The 20046-nt window shown below is 39.4% G+C and overlaps 1 protein-coding gene across 1 annotated transcript; it reads right to left on the reverse strand.

Moving 5' to 3' along the window:
* Positions 1-10491: 10491 nt before the first annotated feature.
* On the reverse strand, positions 10492-19140 carry smad6a (SMAD family member 6a). Its single transcript, XM_027137132.2, has 4 exons — positions 17708-19140; positions 16203-16259; positions 15904-15981; positions 10492-11554 (listed from the first exon to the last, which is right to left on the reverse strand). The coding sequence occupies exons 1-4, from the start codon at positions 18402-18404 to the stop codon at positions 11019-11021; spliced, it is 1368 nt and encodes a 455-aa protein (XP_026992933.1). The 5' UTR covers positions 18405-19140; the 3' UTR covers positions 10492-11018.
* Between the last annotated feature and the right edge of the window lie 906 nt (positions 19141-20046).

Here is a 20046-nt window from a genome sequence, read left to right on the forward strand (position 1 = left end):
AATGACCAGAAACAAGCCAGTTAAATGAATTGTTATTTGATTTTAACTTTATAACAGCTAATTAAGGTGAACTATTAATTTGACATAATTAAAAGCATTTTTTCTAATGAATGATCCTGATGCCTAGTCATGTTGAAATGTAACTTTGGTCTTTTCTATAAACATCTTACTACCAAAACATTACATCATGGTCTGTTGAAGCAATCAGTGGACGAAAAAAACAAAACAAAACCAAACAAAACAAAAATACTTGTAAATATTTCTCTTCTATATAGCGTGCATGTCTGTGTGTGTGTGTGTGTGTGTGTGTGTGTGTGTGTGTGTGTGTGTGTGTGTGTGTGTGTGTGTGTGTGTGTGTGTGTGTGTGTGCGTATGTGTGTGTTTGGTTTGTGGTTGGGATGAGGTTATGAGCTCTACCATGTGCTGTCTGACTCCAGAAACTGGCAAAATCTTAGCACCTGTTTATTCCCTCAAGACCTGAGCTCCAGGACAGCTGGTTTGGTGCATGTGTGTATCTGTGTGTGTGTGTGTGTGTGTGTGTGTGTGTGTGTGTGTGTGTGTGTGTGTGTGTGTGTGTGTGTGTGTGTGTGTGTGTGCGCGCACAGAAGCATGGGAACGTATAGGGGGAGTGGGGCAGATGGGATCCAGCAGATAGATCCGGGAAATAGGAAGGGAATGTGGTGTGTGTGTGTGTGTGTGTGTGTGTGTGTGTGTGTGTGTGTGTGTGTGTGTGTGTGTGTGTGTGTGTGTGTGTGTAATTGCTCAATACAAAAGGCAATGTGAATGGGTAATGACCATGTACAAGCTGACTGGTGATAAGTCCATTGTAAATGCATGAACTCCAAGGACTCTGGCAGAGAATAGATACAGAAACAACAAACCAATTGCTGGATGGATGAATGACTGGTTGGATGGATGGGTGGTTGGGTGGATGTATAGATTGGTGGATGGACAGAGGGATGAATGGAAGGATAAGTCAGAATTTTATTATAAGAGACATTTTTAGAGGAAAGGTAAGTAGACTCAACAGTGGTTTGAGTGGAAAATTTTAATAATTGTGAGTAAAGTTACAGTTATTTTCCAAATTTTCTTGAGTCAAGCTGCATGTGTGTATTTGTGAGTGCAAGTCAGATATCTACAGCTTTTGTCATAATAAAGTGTTTTTAATAGAAAGTGTGAGATAAGAGAAGCAGCAAAATAGTACTTTAAAATTTTCCTGAAAATGAAACACACAATAAAGTAAGATGTTCTCCTCACCAAGGCCATAAATCTTGTCAAAGCACAAACAGATCCAAATCTGCTATGGCACGTGTTGCTTTAAGCCCCTCTGCTTATACACACTTCTCACTTCTGCTTTTGGATTATGACTCTTGACTCTTTTAGCAAAAATCTCAACTGTGAAAGCCAGCTGGTCTGAGGGATATTAAAAACACAGTGTGATATAACCACGTGCACACACAGACACACACACACACACACACACACACACACACACACACACACACACACACACACACACACACACACACACACACACACACACACACACACACACACACCAACAAAAACATGCCTGGTTAGGGTCAGAGAGTTCTCGTAATACAAATGAAACATTTTTGTTCATGTGAATTTATTTTTTATGTACATAAATATGTTTAGACATTTATATTAAATGTAAATCTTCCTAGTTATAGAAACAGTTTTGTGTACACATGAGTATCTCTGTGCTAGGGTCAGTTAAGTGAGCTTGTTTTAGGTAAATAACAAACATTTGCTAAACTCATTGGCTATTATACAATAGCAGGAAATGGATGTCATAAAACTGGATATTTATGTGGATCCTGTGAAGCAATGAGCAGCACCATGTCCGAATGACTCAACACTATGAGGTAATACTAATTTGAATTCATCATTTCTACAGAGCACTAAAATCTGTAAGTAATAAATAGTAGTTTCTGAGATTTATGGGGTTCACATGAGGCAATGAGCAGGCTCGGAGCCAGTTGACTCACGTCATTATTTAGTCTTGAAGAGGTGAACCTCACGTCTTTTAACAGACAACCTTATGAATGAACGAATGACTTTAATGTTTATACTTTTACTAGTCATTGACGTCTCGTGGGATTGCAGTTTGCAATATGCAGCTGGATTGCACATTATTCCCTATAAGGCTTGGATTGCTGATGAGGATGTGTGTGCTGTTATTCAGTGTTTGTATTGCTACTGTTATTCATTCCTGTTAAATAAAAATGAGTCAGTTTGAGGTCACATAGTGCACACCTTGCGTAGTTCCTGGTATAGTTTAACTGTAATAGCAGTGTGGGTTTCCCTACTCCAAAGTGATGATTCAGATGTAATGTGTACACAGGCCTGGACACAGCCTGCTGAGCTGACTGTTCTTTTGTCCTCCACCATGATACATGCTAGTTTTAGCACCCAAGTCAGACTGAACAGTTTACTGAGTATGATGGAAACATAGCAACAGGAATGACAGGGATTACAAGCTGCTGACTCAAACCTCACAGATACACTGAGCCATATACGGTCAGTGTCACTGTACCGACTCAGTGTGCTGTCCAAGAGATTTGTTACTTATTGACAGCTTGTACATTACATGCACCTTATTATAGATGGAAAGGTTAAGATACAGGAAAGAGATGGTATAGAGAGAAAATGAGCTTGCAATTATGTAGGGCCCCCTTGTGGTGAAAATTCCACAGTTAAAACAGAGAAAATTAGCATTAATACCATTTAACTGACTGCATTAAAATTATTCTAAATATTCAGCATTGTAATGTTTTTATTGAAATGAAAACATAATGCTAGATAGTTTGTTAATGCTAATCGATGTTAATGCTAAAATATACTTTATATATGCTATATATTTTTTATATATATTAAGAAATCAATGTAAATATGGAGTTAGTGATGCTTTTAAATAATAATCCATATATTATACCCTATTTTTATCAAGAAAATGGCCTTAAATGGCCATATGTCAGTATATTTTTTATGGTTTAGTGATATTTATCCTCATCAGGTGAGAAATAGCAGGAGGATATCAGTTGGAGAAAACCAGATGCCTATGCCAGGGAGAAAACGTACATATTTGACAGAATATTCTGATCATAAAAGGCATTTTTAAACATTTAATTGAATCTCCTCAAGACACCAGACATTTCAGACATCCATAATTGCTCACCATGAACTTAAAGGTGATATGAGCTGGGGTTGTGTGCTTTACAATTTTTGTGTCATGGTTAGTTTGGGTCCATTTGCAGGAGAGACACACTGCTCTACTGTAGCTCTACTGTTAAGTTACAGTTATTTTCCAAATTTTCTCTACTGTGGGTGGAGCTCTGCTGTGGGTGGAGGTATGAGCATCAGGGATCCGGGGGCTCAGAAACAGTCTACATTATCTATAATTAAACACACACACAGACACACACACACACACACACACACACACACACACACACACACACACACACACACACACACACACACACACACACACACACACACACACACACACACACACACACACACACACAGACACACCACACAGACACACAGACATACACACACACAGACATACACACACACACACACACACACACACACACACACACACACACACACACACACACACACACACACACACACACACACACACACACACACACACACACAGTGTAACAGCATTGTTAGAGTAAATAACAGAGCATAACAAGCACAAGAACAAGCATGGCATATCATTTACCCACTATCCCCTGCTCAGAGTGGAAGGGTATTGATTTTAGGTAAATTGCATGTTACTAAATTACACGATTTGTGAACATAATTATGAGTTGGCCTGACTAAAAATAAAATAACATAAAATAAAATTTACAGTTTTTTATGAGCATCAAACAGCATGTAGTGTTGAATTGTATTAATGGAATGACTTCCTTTATTAATAATGATGTAGTATTAATATAAATATCATCAGAAGGAAATAAAATCATTACACCGTGGTGGAAAAAAAACAGTTGGCCAATGTTTACACAAGTACTTTGCAGTTTTAAAAATGCATTTTAGGAAAATTGTGCTTCACAATAAAGCCATTTTTCTGGCCTGGATACAGACTACATTCCCAGCCAAAGCATCTATACAGGGCCTTATTACTGTAAAGGCCATTGATGAAGCAAAAATAGTAACTGAAAGGGGTGGACATTAAATAAAGGCAAGGGGAAGGCTTGTGTTTTTAGTTGATATTATAATTCTATCTCTAGGCAACAGAAAGCTATAAGATACAATTTAAAAGTCAAAATGCATATATATCGTACATGTTAGAAATAATAGGAACATATGCAGTGCACAGATATTAAAAATAGTACCTGTGTGCAATCAGTACTGTTTTGTTTCATAGCAATTTTATTTATTTAATTTTATTATATTTTAAATAGCCTTAAGCACCAAGATCCTGAATTCAGTCAGCTAGTTCCTCAAAGGACTGTGTAATCAGGACCTGGCTCACAAGTGCTTACGTGACTTTGGGTTGTTTTAGTCTAATACAAACATTAAATTGAACCTAACTAGAAATCCTCAAATCATTTGGTACCGTATTGAATTACTGGGCATTTACATGTGATTGTTAGTGTATACTCATGAAAGGCTTAAAAATAAAAATCTTTTTATAGTAAAGGATATACTTTTAACAAGGGCACAAATCTTAGAGCAACAAGTCTCAAATTGGGAGCCTCACTATATTCATCATAATTAGGAAGCGTTTGGATTTGGTGGAAACGTTTGCGGCATCTGCTAGTGTAATTCAGCAGATTAAACAATAGGCCTTCTGCACGGTTATAAATCACCAGTGTATCCCTCAACTATTTAGGCTTCATTCCAAATCTTCATGACTGGGCGCAGAAAAGGCAAAAGAAAACATATGAGGTGGCTTAGCTCCAGTGAGCATTCAGCTCTCATGTTTCTTTCAGGGAAATATTGACTAGTTATGTGGCTGGAAGCCAGATGCTGATGCCAGATATTGTCCCACTCCTTAGACTAGATGAAGGTCATTACCAGATAAACTGTTCATCAGCTTGTCACTAGATGGCAGCATACACTGAAAATGATAAAGAGCATCTGAGGCTCTGTGACCTTTGGATGAAACCGTGGCCCAAATATTATGTCTTTCTTAGAAAATGCCAGCAAGTATCATTATATGAAATAAATGGGCTTGTAATATAAATAAGAAAAGTGGTCAAAAGGTTTTAAGGCAAAAGGCATAATCTGTTGAGGACAGAAAATATTGCTGTAATAACACAAGTGAAAGGGTGAAAGGTAATGAGAGCCATTGTAAGAGATACCATTACATACCATATCATTTAATTCATTTGTTATTTTAACTGTGTTAAATACGCAGCTTAGGTTATAATAGATTCACAACAATGTACAGGGCATGGTGCTATCTCAGGTTAAATGAAGCAAACAAATGTTTTTATTCATCTTCTAAGCATATTCTCACACTGTTTGTGTTTGGCATTTTTAAATAAATATTTCTAAATTACAAAAGTGAAATCATCTTAAGCTAAATTAATATTGCAGTAATAGTGGAAAGTGAAGAAAGCAGTGTATTCCAAATAGGTGAGCTGGGACTTGAGAAAGTCCAAGAATGTGAACCATATGATGGAAAAAAAACCTGAAAATCATCCCTGTCTTTATTCAATTGTTAGTGTCAGTCCGGCAATATATATATATATATATATATATATGTGTGTGTGTGTGTTTGTAGTGGCTTTATATATGCCCAGTATCTGTAAAGGACATTTTTTTTGTTTGTTTGTTTTTTTGTTTTGTTTTTTAAATCTGTGTTCACAAATATGTGTATTTATTAGATCCCTTTGCTGTAGATGAATTCAAGTGTTTTTGAATTCCACTGAATAAATGTTCTTGAATACCATTATTCAATGTTATTGTTAAAGCATTTTAAAAAGTCCTATTTTAAATTTGACATCAGAGATAATAAGACATAACCAAAGGCTTGCTAATTAAATGAAAAAAAAAAGAGAGAACAACAACAGAAACAAGAATGAGTAAATGAGTTCCCTTCAGCAGTGGCGCACACAAAGCTCCACCTTGTGGACAATATTGTTGGTGTTACACTTGCTGAATGCGTATGAGTATGACAGTGAATGAGCAAGTGTGTGACAGTGAGAAAATGCAGCACCCTATGCAATACACCTGCTCGTGCAAAACTTCTTGGATTTAATAATCTGTGCAGGCATATAGTAAATAGCATGCATATTTGGATATAATGTGTGTGTGTGTGTGTGTGTGTGTGTGTGTGTGTGTGTGTGTGTGTGTGTGTGTGTGTGTGTGTGTGTGTGTGTGTGTGTGTGTGTGTGTGTGTGTGTGTGTGTAGGCATGTATGCATTTATGACTTTTTGAATGATCATGTTTGGAATTACCAAGCATGTTCTGTTGAGTCCAGTAACAGTAAAGCAAATGGGAAAAGGTCTGGATGCATGAAGATGCTCAACGTAATGTGGAGCCAGTCCGTCTGCCGACCAACTGCCCTCCTGAAGACACAGGAACATCCGATCCTGATCCTACTGCAGTGAAAGAGTGAGAGAGGATGCATGTGTTATAAAGTGAAAAATGCCAATGTTTTATAATACAATATGTGCCTCGGGATACTTATTTGTGTCATATATACAAGCTTCATATATATATATATATATATCCATATATATATGGATTACCCCAGAGGAATACTCCAGGTTTGCAGGGAATGAAAAAATCTCTTTGCATCTAATATTATTTAGATTCCAGTTCCTCTTTCTTAGCAAAGGAGATTTTCCCTTGTTCTCACTGCAACATCCAGAAAAATCCACTGCAACATCCAAAAAAGTCATGATGACAGTCGAGCTCAGTTTCACTACTATTGATATTATTATTGCTATAATTTAGGTCTAATAATTATGAGCCACATCAATTAGATTTTTGGTTTGAATGATTTGACAGTGTAACTGAGTTTTGTCAGAGAATAAAACACTGTAAACACCATTCCGTGATCATCATAATACTGATTGGGCAAATATTTTAATATTCATGTAACTGATTATTGAGGAATTTCAAGAATAAATGTAGCTATTAAACATTTAGGAATTTCAGGATGTATATACATAATATATTTGCTAGTCTATTTGAGTAATTGGATTATGGTCAGAGAGAGAGAAGAAGAGAGAGAGAGAGAGAGAGAGAGAGAGAGAGAGAGAGAGAGAGAGAGAGAGAGAGAGAGAGAGAGAGAGAGAGAGAGAGAGAGAGAGAGAGAGATTAAGCTTGCACATCCCATAAAACCAAGGTTAAAATGCATTTGTCACAGTGTATCTGTCCGGTTAGGCCATTAGACATAGCTGGCCCTAGTGACTTTTCTTGACTATCTGCATCAGCTAGAGCTGATCAATGCCAAAGCAGAGCTGGAGAGCTTTACTGGGTCCAGCAGCCCCCATATTGATCTCTTCGCTGCAGAGGTATTGACATCAAGCACAAAGCAACACTGTGTGCATAGAGGATACCATTCAGACTTCCTGAATTTATATTTATACTTTCCAACCTCAAAAAGTCATACTGTATACAATTGCTTGAACTCAAAAACACAGAATGGAAAGCAAAAATATCCTTCTGAGGCAGAAACTAAGAGATTTACAGAAGAGCTTTTCCAAGGATGGGGGTGGACATAAAGCCAAATGATTTTGGGATGTCCAAAGGAGTAAGAGATAAAGAGCGAGGAGAGAGGAGGGTTGAGCTGAGAGAATAGCACGGGGGAAGAGAAATGTTCTTGGCTGACTTTCAAGAGCAGAGCCTGAGGAGTGCTGTGGTTGAGAGCTGTTGAAAGAGTGGGCTGTCCCGGCCCAGTCTCTCTGTCTCTCTATAATTACCAGAGCGGCTGACAGACATAGTGCTTAAAGAAACAAAACAGAGCCCGGATTAAGAATAAACACCAAATGCAAGTATACACAGAAGACGTTTACCATGCAGAAATCTATATATCATACTTCAAGGCATATGACATTCTTAGATACATCTGAGCTTAAAATGCTTTCGGCCAAAGGGTTATATAGACCGATGAAGGATTTATCTGGATAATGAGACAGAATCAGAAAGATACATTAAGATACAACACATTTCAACAGACAGGTTCCCAGACCTGGAATTAATGCAGAATATGACCGTAGGCACCTTGCGGAATAGGTGGCTATATTCTGAACTCAGGATTAATGGTTGAGGGCCTAACAGTGGCCACTGGTGTAATACACAATTTCACGGCAATTACTGGCTTACTGACTGACCGAATTCCTACTGAGTGACTTTACTTGTACTTATAGCTCTGCTATCTCATTCAGTAGTTTCACTCAGGGACACATTTGGCTTTTGGGCCATATAGGACTTCATCTAAAGAGAAAAAATATCACTGGCTGTGTTATATGCAGTCTAAAGTTTAATACATAATATTTAATTATGTATTTGGAAGTATCAAAAACCTACTACCAGTAAAAAGTTGTGCTTTCTTCATTTTGTACTGTTTCCTACTATTTTTTTTATAATAATTAGATAATAAGACATTAACACAGATTAAACAAATGAAAACGGTTTTTAATCTATATTAAAAAATCCTGTACAGTATTCCTGATTAAGCTTTTTACACTCACCAGGGAGGGTTTTCTTGAACTTCCCAAAACTGCTTGTTTAGAGAAACCATTTTAAGTAAAACCTGCTTGTTTCATGTCCTGTGTGGTGCAATAGAAATTAATTCACACTATTTTTGAGGATTGTGTGTCTGAATACCAACAATGCCACAGCGATCAGTGGTCAGAAGCCTAGCAAGCAAAATTGACTGCTCTCATATACCCAGTCACTCACAGTGATATTAATCGTGGGTATGCGTGAGCTCATGTATGTCATAGTCAGCATTATCCTCTGAGTGTTTTACACTACCCTGTGACACAGCATAAATGTCACAAGTTTGAAAAAATGCAGTTGATAGGATGAAGCAAGTTAGCAAACAATAGGAGACCTGGCTGGTGGGTGGGAACGGAAGGGTAAGGAAATTGGGAGAAAATTCAGGAAAAAAGAATATTACTTGTTCACATGAAGACTAATTAAACAAATGGAACACTTCATGGCTTCATACCCTTGTCTACCACACGCTTTTACAAAAATGTCTTCAAAGGTGCATTTTTTCCTTACAAATGATATGAATAAGCTGGAAAAATATGTCGAATGTGATAAAGAATGACAGTTTAAGCTGTGACCTCAAGAGAAATGTATTATGTGGCTGAGAAAACCCTTCTGAAATCTTTTATGGTCCAGAATGCATGTTTGTGTTTATGTGGCTATACTGTCAGCCATTTTACAGACACTCCCTCACACTGCTTCCTTAATGCGAAGAAAAAAGGACAGAGACTACACTTGTGATCATTCTCAGAAATCACTGAGATGGATTTTGTTTGCTTATAGTGTTAAATAATGAGTTTGAAAGCAATAAATCATGATAATACTTGCTAATGCTAACTCTAGTTACAGTAGCATACTAATTCTAATTTGACCACCACTTTGTATTTGTGGGTCTTTCATTCTCCTCATCTTTAACCGATAGAGACCTAAACCTGACAAATTTTCAGTAATCTTAACTTTTGCTCCTTTAAGACACATGTATTTACTGTATTGTGTCCACATGTCTGACTAGAACTATAGCATTTTCTGCTTTTCATATCCAATAACTGCAATACAGAGCCTGTTATTCAGGGATGCCTGTTTTCAGCTGCGGTGTAACCGGATGTGAATTATAATGTCGTTGACCTAATATGGTTCATTGTGAGGTTACAACGGAATAAAAAGTCTGGAAACAGACCATAATAGTGTATAGAACCCAGCATTGAGTCTAATATTATTTTTTAGAGGGTTAACTACTGAGCTCCTATGTCCGTTGGAAAAATAACAGACATGGCTGAAATTGAAACTGACAAATTTTTCCTCTGTTCAAAACAGCAAAGTGAGTATTAAAGGAAACAGCAGAAAAACATAATTGTCCCTCCCCGCCAATGAGGTCTTTTCCAATGTGAGGCTCAAGACACGAACCGTGTGAACATGTTAATTTTCCTTGCCTGTCTCCACAGTCATAATATAGCATTCATGGACCTAAAGAATGTGTATGGAAGCTGAGAGGCCAGAGCATCGTGGCACATGCATATAATGTGCATGTGGCTTTCTGAGAACCTTGTTTTAAAAGGGATGAGGTGGGGCCGGCTTGGCTGCTGAATAAGCCAGAGCAGTCGCCTTCCAGAACAAACAGAGGCTTTAAAAGAAAATGTTGCCTTCTCCCGACCCCGGGTGCAAACCCTTGTACTAGACCTACAGCTTAAAACAAGGTGTGTTAGAGTTCAACACAGTGCATATTCACATACGACAACTGAAATTGCAAATAAGCACAGCTGACACTGAGAATATCTGACGAATACTTTATTATCAATGTGTCCATGGTACTTAGTTTTTTTCTGGATATTGATCGTATATGAAAACTATACACCAAAACCAGGAGTTCTGTACACATCCGCTAGTAAAAATGGCAGAGATTCCGTGTGAGCACACAGAATCCAAAGTGCATCACCTGATCATCTTGTTTTTCCTCACGTCCATATACACATTGCACCATACATAAATAATTACACTGTAAAAAGGACTCGTTATTTACAAGTATATTGTCCTTTATATAATATGTATATATAAAATTTTATATTAAATCTAGATAGATTACATTTTGGGATTGGGATTTTGAATGTTTTTGTGTGCCTGTGTGTGTGTGTGTGTGTGTGTGTGTGTGTGTGTGTGTGTGTGTGTGTGTGTGTGTGTGTGTGTGTGTGTGTGTGTGTGTGTGTGAAAGAGAGTTAAAGAGAGAGAGAGGGAGAGAGAGAGAAATAAATGTGATTAAGAGGGGAACAGAGTGTGTGTGTGTGTGTGTAGGTGGTTGTGTGCTATCTATGGTTGTTGAGCAGAATCTCCAGCCAGCAAGGACATGACGTGACAAACTGTCTTGAGTAGCATGGCCCCCAGCCCTTAGCAAAGCTGATTCTCACGCTGTTTGGATCATACGGCCCCTCCGAATGCACCGGGTGCCCAATTTGGCATGACTTCTCGTAGTCAAAAATCTTAACTGAGTAGCCTGGCATCACCCTTGTGACAGTGGGGCTGCGACAGCGGGGTAGCTCCAGGGTGGGTGAGTTGATGAAGATGGGGTGCTGGCTGCGGTTGTAGGCCCACACGCCATCAGCCTCTCGGCTCAGCAGGATACCGTGGCCGATCTTGGCGCGTGCACGCTGAACTGATGAGCTGGCGCGGCCCGTGTTGGGCAGCAGGCCCAGACACAGGCCCGTGCCCTGAGGTAGGTCATAGAAGATGCTGAGGGAGGAGTCATACACAGGATACAGGCGGCCCACACGCATCCGGTGCTCCCAGTAAGCCACATTACACCAATGATTACGTCCAAGCGAGGAAAGAGACATGCTGGTATCTGCAATTAAAGAAAAAAACAGAGATGCAAAACGCACATTAGGGAAAGAGTGGAATCAGCACATTGTGTTTTATATAACAAAACATTAACACTAATAAAGACGCAGCAGAATAGCCAAACTGTACTTGAGATCACAACAGAATGCATGAAAAGTTCATCCACATATTTCTAATAGTTCCAGCAAGTAGTCGCTTTGCGAAATATTTCCGAAGGGAGTACTGAGTTCAAACATGAGCAAACCCACACATCTTAGCCAGGAGGATCCAAAAAACACACATTCACTACACACTAGGAAAATATCCATATTTACCATATAGTTAACAAGCAAGCTTATGAAATAATAGCCTAGCTGAAGCACTATAGTGTACATAAACATTACGACAATAGTAAAAAGCTTGGTTTGAATGCTTTCTTTACATGATTTTGAGGTGTACACAGACTATGATATAGTTATTTTTTTGTGGGTCTTCATTTTATAATTTTTGAAGGCTAAAATGCAGCTTGCTGTAGCTACCTCCACTAGCAAAGAAAATAGCATGTGTTATAAAACAAATACTCCATCATCGTAGTTCTTAGCAGAATACTGATAATACTGATAAAACAGATCTGATAGACATATAACAATATCAGTCTAAGCCATATACAGTACAATCAATGGCATCATTCTTGCTTCACACCTCAAATTAAGTGTTGGTTTAAAGCAATGATTTTTGTAATGGCCTTATGATGCTGCTGCATATTTTCCTCTAAAGCACTCAAGGACATCCATCAAACAGCCCATATATGCATGATATTGTTAGTATAGTAATCAGATGCACATGTATTTACAACAACAATAATATACCATAGATTTTTACTACTAGTAAAGCACAGGCACCGGTTTGTGAAACATGACAACACTGCTCTGAAGCATTGGATCAAACCTTCTAACCACTTTTAAGTCAATCCATTTTCTTTTGTTGATATGCTGTGCGGAAGTGCTACCTCATTTTCTAACAGTTTTACAGTTCCCTTTGAGAAGGATTTGGAACTGAAGAGGCACTAGTTCCCACTAAAAGGCCCAAATCTGTCATCTCTACCTCCAACACATACACACACCCCTCCCTGCATTCCAGCAAGCCACTCAGGGGCCCTTCTCCCCCTCTGAGGGCCTCCATTCAGCTCCCTGACAACTCGTGACCTTCTGACCCCCCAGCCGCCAGCCTATCAGCTCTGATTAACTGGCACACAGACTGATGGCATTATTTTGCTTCACAGGCTCCATTGAGGGGGAGGATCTAAAGGCCTGGGCCTGTGGCGCCGTTCTGCTCACACTCCTCTCCCTGAAGCAGCCAGAGAAGCACTGCTAATGAAACGAGACTGGTTTAAGGAAAGTGCAGGAAGGCGCATTGACTACACTATTGATGATTCTTTATGACTCCAAGTGTAATATGAGGAGGAAATAGTATTGGCACTAGGTGTAAATATGGACAGTAATTAAAATGCGTATGTGAGTAAGTCTGTGTGAAAGCAAAAGAAAAAGACAGAGCAGTGTGGTAAATCAGGCAATCAATTCCCCGAACTTTCAATGTTAGTTAACATTTAAAAAGTTCTGCACTCCTGACACCGAATAACGCTGGCAAATCTACAAAGCCTATGATTTCTATGCATTTAAAAAAATATTAACAACGGAGAAATACTGTTTAATAATGCTGCTAACTTATCTCGATTCTAAATGGTTCACAGAGTGTGCATTACTATTCAAGATACTCATGGGTGGCGATGCATGTACTTCATCAGAAGAGGTCTGAGCACAGCTAAGCCTAAACCAACACCGCCAAATGAGAGGAGGAGGGGAGTGAGAGCAGTGCTGTGTGTCCTGCTGAGCCAAAAATGAGATCTCCCTGCACAGATTAGACTCTTCCAGCATGCTGGGCTTGAGAGAGAGAGAGAGAAAGAGAAAGAGAGAGAGAGAGAGAGAGAGAGAGAGAGAGAGAGAGAGAGAGAGAGAGAGAGAGAGAGAGAGAGAGAGAGAGAGGAGGAGGAGGAGGAGGAAGAGGAGAAGGGAAGGGAGCAACATGCAAAAGCCAAAACCAAAAATGCTTGCAACACAACTGCTGGCTTGACAATGCAATGAGAGCTATTTTTGCTATTCTAGACCAAAAAACAAAGTTCATACTGTTGCAGAAGAAGTAAGACAGTGTTCCTTTTGTAACTCATTTTTTAAAGGTATGATTGTGCTTGGAAAGCTTAAAAGAATCAAATGCCCTCTCAACCTTCCATTTTAGACCAGAGGACAATGTTAGTGGACAGAGTCTAAATGGATTTTGCAAGCAACAGCAATTATTTCTTAGCTGGTTGTCCCGTTCTGAACTAAATTGTCCTCGATTTTCTTTTTATTTGAAGTAAGAAATGATTCAGTCTTATACATGGAAGGTCTGTCTTTAACGTAGAATGCGTCTAGAATAATTGTGTTATGCTTAAGGTATTATGCACTGGAATGACTTTATTTTTCAAGGTGATATGTGGTAGAGGTGAGCAAATAGGCTGGATATTGATCCAGGCCTCAAATGAAGAAAACAAGCTATGTCAGAATGACAGAAGGCAGATGCTTCACATTGTCACAACATTAAAATCAGAGAAAAAAGCTCAATCACACACACACACACACACACACACACACACACACACACACACACACACACACACACACACACACACACACACAGAGAAAATCAACATTACACCCCCTTGCTTGAACAGAAACACACCCTTAACCGTCTCCTCCACTTTTCCAACAACTGATAGAGTCGTCCCTTGTCGACATCTGTAAAGAATCTCTGCTCAGACTGGCAGGATTTCATTAGTTAAATTGCGTGTTGGCCTGCACTCAGTCAGGAAGAGGAAAAGCCACAGCGAGCCCTGTAATTTAAACCTTATTTTAAAATGCGACTGGCTGGCTGCACCGGAGCCTGCGTTGCAAAACTCAGCAGGAAACAACAACATGCAAATAATGGAGCAAGAGCCATGTGTGACACGCCAAAAGAGGATCTCGTTCCTTGTCTTCAGACCACAAAAGGCACGGTAATTATACGGTGCTCTGAGACTTCCCCACTGCTGCTGGAAGCAGCGAGGCCCGCGCTCACAAAACTGCCCATTGTTGGTCATAATCTAATTTACAAGGAGTTGCGCCTCAAGTCTGGACGCCGGGAAGTGTCCAAATAACGTTGAGGAATCTTTTCACTTCTGTGAGGAATTCTTAAAGAGTTCAACTAGATTAACAACCAGGAAAATGTTCAGCTGTTAAGCTTTTGGAAAACAAATGGATGCACCATCCAGGAGTGACAAAACCATACAGCATAAAGTCAGATGTAAATAATATTAGTTATAAAACTGAGTACATGTTAATACTTCTACTGACAACTTGGTTCTACTCATTACTCATGTTTATTTTAATTCCCATAATTTCCTCTAGGGGGTGAGCTTCACATCAAATCCACCACAGACTTCACCAAATCGTATTAATATACCCATCACTACTGATAATACATAATAAATAGACACCTAGGAAGCGTGCAGACAAGCAAAAATGATGCCTTCCTCCTCAACGCACATTAAAGAAGTCTCCAGCATTCCACAATGTCATCTCTATCTACTGTAACTCTAGTGTGTTGTGTGATTACTACAAACAATTCCTTCTACAAAGAAACAAAATGAACAAAAAGAAAAACTTTTTTTTCCTCATCATGAAAATCACTTATAATTGAAGTTTACTGATAGTTTTTACTACTTTCTACGAGTACAACGAAATTCAGATTAAACTCTGTTAGTAAACGTTTATGTGAAAGACATATTTTTGTAGAACTTTTTCATAAATTGTAATTTAAGCTCTAAATCAAGATCGTTTTTTGTGCTTTAAGAGAGGAAAACCTTTTCCCACAAAGATGTGTAAAAACCGACGTGATTATAAAAGTTTCAGAGCAGACTAAATAACCAGAATTACTATTTACTATTTTGTTCCAGTGTTATGTCGGTAAGAACTACTTTAGTAAGACATTTACCCATGTCTGTCTCATCCAAGACCTTTGTAGTCAGAATTTATTGGCCGTAAATTTAAATTCATTTTAAACCTTTACTGGTGGACCTGGCTTTCGAAGTCTCTTATAAAAAGAGTTAGAATCAGGCTCTTTGTTTTTATGTACAGGTAAACAAGTGGAAAGTTTAGTTCAGGAAAATGACTCACATGCTCCTGATATAGTATACAGAGATAGTTAACATTAACCTGAGAGCCATCCGAGTGAAATACATAAAGCAAAATTCTTGTCACGGTCTCGGCTGAATGGTGTTTCAATTAAAATAAGAGTACTCACCTGAGTGACCCCTGGATGTGCTGCTGGGTGACTCGGTCGCCTCAATCTCAGTATAAGGCAACACCGGGTGTATAGGAGCTAAAAAAAAAATTTATTAAAAAAGACTATAATGTAATATTACAAAATTTCTTTCTTAAGTTAAAACAGAATATAATACAATACAAACACAATGTATTGTTTGTGATGCTCTTTCTGCTTAGATCTTTGGCTCATTTCCTTAAGCAAGCAACTCAATATATATCACAAACTACCCTCCCTACTATATAGCAATAAAGTCAGCAATGGTGCAAATGACTTACCCAAAGACTCCTGTCCTAGTTTAGGGGAGAGCTGTGAGTAGGGAGGAGGGGGTGAATCTGAAAGATAAAGAGTTTACGTTAGAAAGTGCTTAAAAAAAGGCAAAACCTATATATCATGATTTGTATCACAGCAATTAAAGGCATAAAACATCGGAAATGGACCATAACACAGCGGAGAGCGCAGGGTCATGGACATCACATAGGTTTTTTTTTCTGAATTGTTCCTTAAAATGAATTTGAAAATGTATGAACTTGACCATAAGACTGAAATCAAAAAAGATATTATTTGTTGAAAAGGGTGACTACAATCAAATCACCACAAACATTGTTCCAATTAGAGACTTCATTGAAGACACACCTGCATTACAGTGGATTTCTATGCTAGTGTTTATTTTGTGTGCAAAAGATTTACAGAAATGTATTCACATGCCTTCATCAATCATCTTTTAGTTACACTTACACATGTACTTCCTGCCGTAACATCATATGCATTCATCATTTTATATTCTCTTGTTTTTTAACCTTCTCACTCATTTACTTCAGTTTTAATCTGTGTTACTGACAAAAACATTCAAGTTAAGTTACTTGTAATTAAAATCATTCTTGGCCAATCAAACTCTGATTCTTTCTCCTTTTCCATCTCTGTTGTCTCATAAAAGTGTTTTACAGGAATAAATGACAAATTAATGAAGGAATAAAGCCCCAAAGACAAACCTGCCCTTACCAGAATAACTCCATGTTACACTTCTAGCATTCAATCTTTAAAAAAAAGGTCTTTTTATACATATATAATTTATATATAATTTATTATATGCATATTAATGTATTGGTACAAAAAGTGCCTTAAAATTCACTTGATTATTGGGTAGATGTATGACTCAATGCGAAGGAAAATTTGGTGCGTGCACAAAATTAGGCTTGTCTTTTATAGTCCAAAATATGGAAAACCTCTAAATAACTGATCTCATGAGAACTACTACACCCTGCCTGGGCAGCAGCCCTGAGAGCTGCTCTGTGTGCACTGACTGAGTTTTTGTGAATAACAGGCTTGAATGAGGAGTAAAAGAACTAAGCGTCCCAGTAGGCTAATGAATTGGGAGTTCCACTTCCTGAACGAGAGAGTGTCATAGGCCAGCTCCCCTCTCTCTCTTTCTCTAATTCCCACCATGCAAGCACAGGATTGTGCAAGATTGTGCAAAGTCTTAGATGGACATTTCATATAGTCTTGCATATGTCCATATGTTCCATGAAAATTTAAGCCTGTCTGCAAATCTGTCACTCTAAATTCAAAGAGAAATGGAGCTCAAGGTTCACAAGACCCCTAAATGAGGTTTTACCTGATATATTTTTGATGCAAATACATTTTGTGAACTTACAAAATACTGTACTATGAATTTTATTGCACTAAGTTTGTTGCAGAAGCCTTCACTTTACTACGTAGCACTCTTTGACATTAGATGATGGCATCATGACCCTGAAGGCTCCTTTGCTTCAAGCATCCTCACCTGGTCCACAAAGGCGGCTGTAATGATAGGGGTTGCAGCATGGCGCCTCGCCGCCTGGCGCCCTAAAACTCTGACAGCAGCACAGCGCTTTGAGTGAGGAGCCGAACTGCAGTTCAGGCCAGCGGAAAAACCTACACAGCAGGTATTGAGGAGCCACAGCACAACCTCCTATATTCAGCTCGGCCTGAGGAGCTACAACACAACCACCCAACACGGCCCCTTTAGACTCCACTGCTTCCAGCAAGACGCCTAAAGGTTTTTCCTTCAACTTTTTCAGGAGTGCATAAGCACCCCTTTGAAGTTCTTGCTCCAATAATGTTCTACGAGTTCTCGACTCTGCAGCACTCTGGTCTCTAATCTCCCAGTGGTCAGAAAGGTCACTTTTATGGAGGTCTTTAAACCAACAGCAGGTCACTGTTGCACCATCACTCTCCTCTGATGGATGGAGTCGCTGCTCCTGGACGCACATGTCCACCTGGATGCCTTCTTGCTCTAAAACAAGCTCTGATCCTCTACTTTCCACCAGAACCAGGGTGTCACTAGATCCCCCGGAGTTTCCCACAGCCGCAGGCTCCGTTTGGGAGATGTTCTCTGGATCATCGTCGCTCTTGCTGCCTCCATCGGCCTCCTCTCCGTCCGCGATCAAACGGCTTCTCCAGAGTCGCCGAACCAGAGCGCCGCGTCTCGTCCTGAACATACGACACCTTAACCGCTTCTCATGCGCGTTTCCTGTGTGTGTCCTACGTCTGTTCCCGATCCCGGAGATGCTCGTGCTCGTTGTCCGACATCAAGGCTCCGTGGGTGCCGTGCACAAGCCTAGACGCACAGCCGCGGGCGCATTCCTCCTGACTGGCGCACAACATTAGACTCGGCGATCGTGGCAGTTTTGCAGCAAAGTGGCGGCGCTGTCACGGCGCAATAGTGCCAACAATAAAAAAACGGTGCTGCGTGCAGCTCTAAGTCTGCAAAACATGAGCATAAGAAAGTTGATTTATAGGCTTACTTGAGTCCTGTGCGTTCGTGCACAGCCGTTTGATTCACATCCAGAATACGATTAACACACTCTTGTTCAGTCAAACCTGGATCACACACACACACACACACACACACATATATATATAGCAGGTTTAGATTGGTGCAGGCGCGTGGACAGGGTAACTGGGCAACAAACCCAAAAGTAATCCTTTCACGGTGAACAACTCCATTCCAATCCGCCAAATGAAAAATATTCTTCATGCAACGGAAACATCCATTAAGTCTGCGCCAGGAAGACTTGCCCTTTAAATCCTTTCCCTCCGCGTAGCAGCGATCGAGATGAACGGGATCCTATGATTGTTCCTTGCGCTCTCGCGCGCTCGCGCTCTCCCTCTCTCTCTCTCTCGCACGCACGCACTCACACACACACACACGAGAGTGCGCGCTCGATCTCGGGGCCCTCGAAGGAGCGCGTTGGAGCCATTGGCTGTTTCTCATCATGTGCTCGTCTAGACTCGGTGGCGGCTGCGGGGCGCACGGGGTGCTGCGCAGGCGCGGTGTCGGGTTTCTGCACACTTAAAGGGGCAACTCACAGAGTTCTGGAAAAAAAACCTAAAGTTGCAGTAAACCTATACTTTAAAAATACACAATCTTAAAACCCTCCTTGATAAATCTTCAGAGTGACAAACATGCATAATAAGTTTGTACATGAAATCAAACCAGCAAGCAAGCATAATAAATAAATAAATATTTATGAAATAAACTATAACACAGCACCATGCAGTCATAGAACAAGTAAATAAATCATAGAAGAAGAAGAAAATCATTCATGTTGCTTGCACTGTGATTGTTATAGTGCTCTTGTTCCTCCCTGCAAAAATGAACACATTTATATTTATTTTTATTTATTTGCAAGAAGTATTTGTATCAGTTGTAACAATATTAACAGCAAAATATTAAATTAAGAGTAATAACAGTAATCATAGTAATGGTAATATTAGTGAAACAGTACCAGTAAACTACATGAAAGGGTTAATTCTTCCCATGTGGGTTCAGTGTCTTGGTCACTGTAACTAAAGTTCTGCAGAAAAGTTATCCATTTCATGCCTTTGATATCGAGAAAGTCTTATTTCCACTGAGAAGGTAAGAGTTTAATAGCAATTTGGCCCAACCTTTAAAATACTTCAGGAGGCAAAGCAGACGTGCCCATGTGCTATTAATGGATGAAATCATCAGGCTGTAAATCATGACCTAACTCCTGTAGACCTATACCTAGGCTATAGCTTTTGATCATCCTGACAGAAACTTTTCTCACACTTTTTACAACGTGTGCACTTGAAGCTTCTGTAATTCTGTCTCACTTG

This window comes from Tachysurus fulvidraco, chromosome 1 (assembly GCF_022655615.1).
Source record: "Tachysurus fulvidraco isolate hzauxx_2018 chromosome 1, HZAU_PFXX_2.0, whole genome shotgun sequence".
Classification (NCBI taxonomy): Eukaryota; Metazoa; Chordata; class Actinopteri; order Siluriformes; family Bagridae; genus Tachysurus; species Tachysurus fulvidraco.

Coding starts and splice junctions, on each gene's coding strand:
- smad6a (XM_027137132.2), bottom strand. CDS start 18,404: ATGTTCAGGACGAGACGCGGCGCTCTGGTTCGGCGACTCTGGAGAAGC. Junction 15,982..16,202: donor ACTAGGACAGGAGTCTTTGG/GTAAGTCATTTG, acceptor TTTTTTTTTTAG/CTCCTATACACCCGGTGTTG. Junction 11,555..15,903: donor CACATCCAGGGGTCACTCAG/GTGAGTACTCTT, acceptor CTTTAATTGCAG/ATACCAGCATGTCTCTTTCC.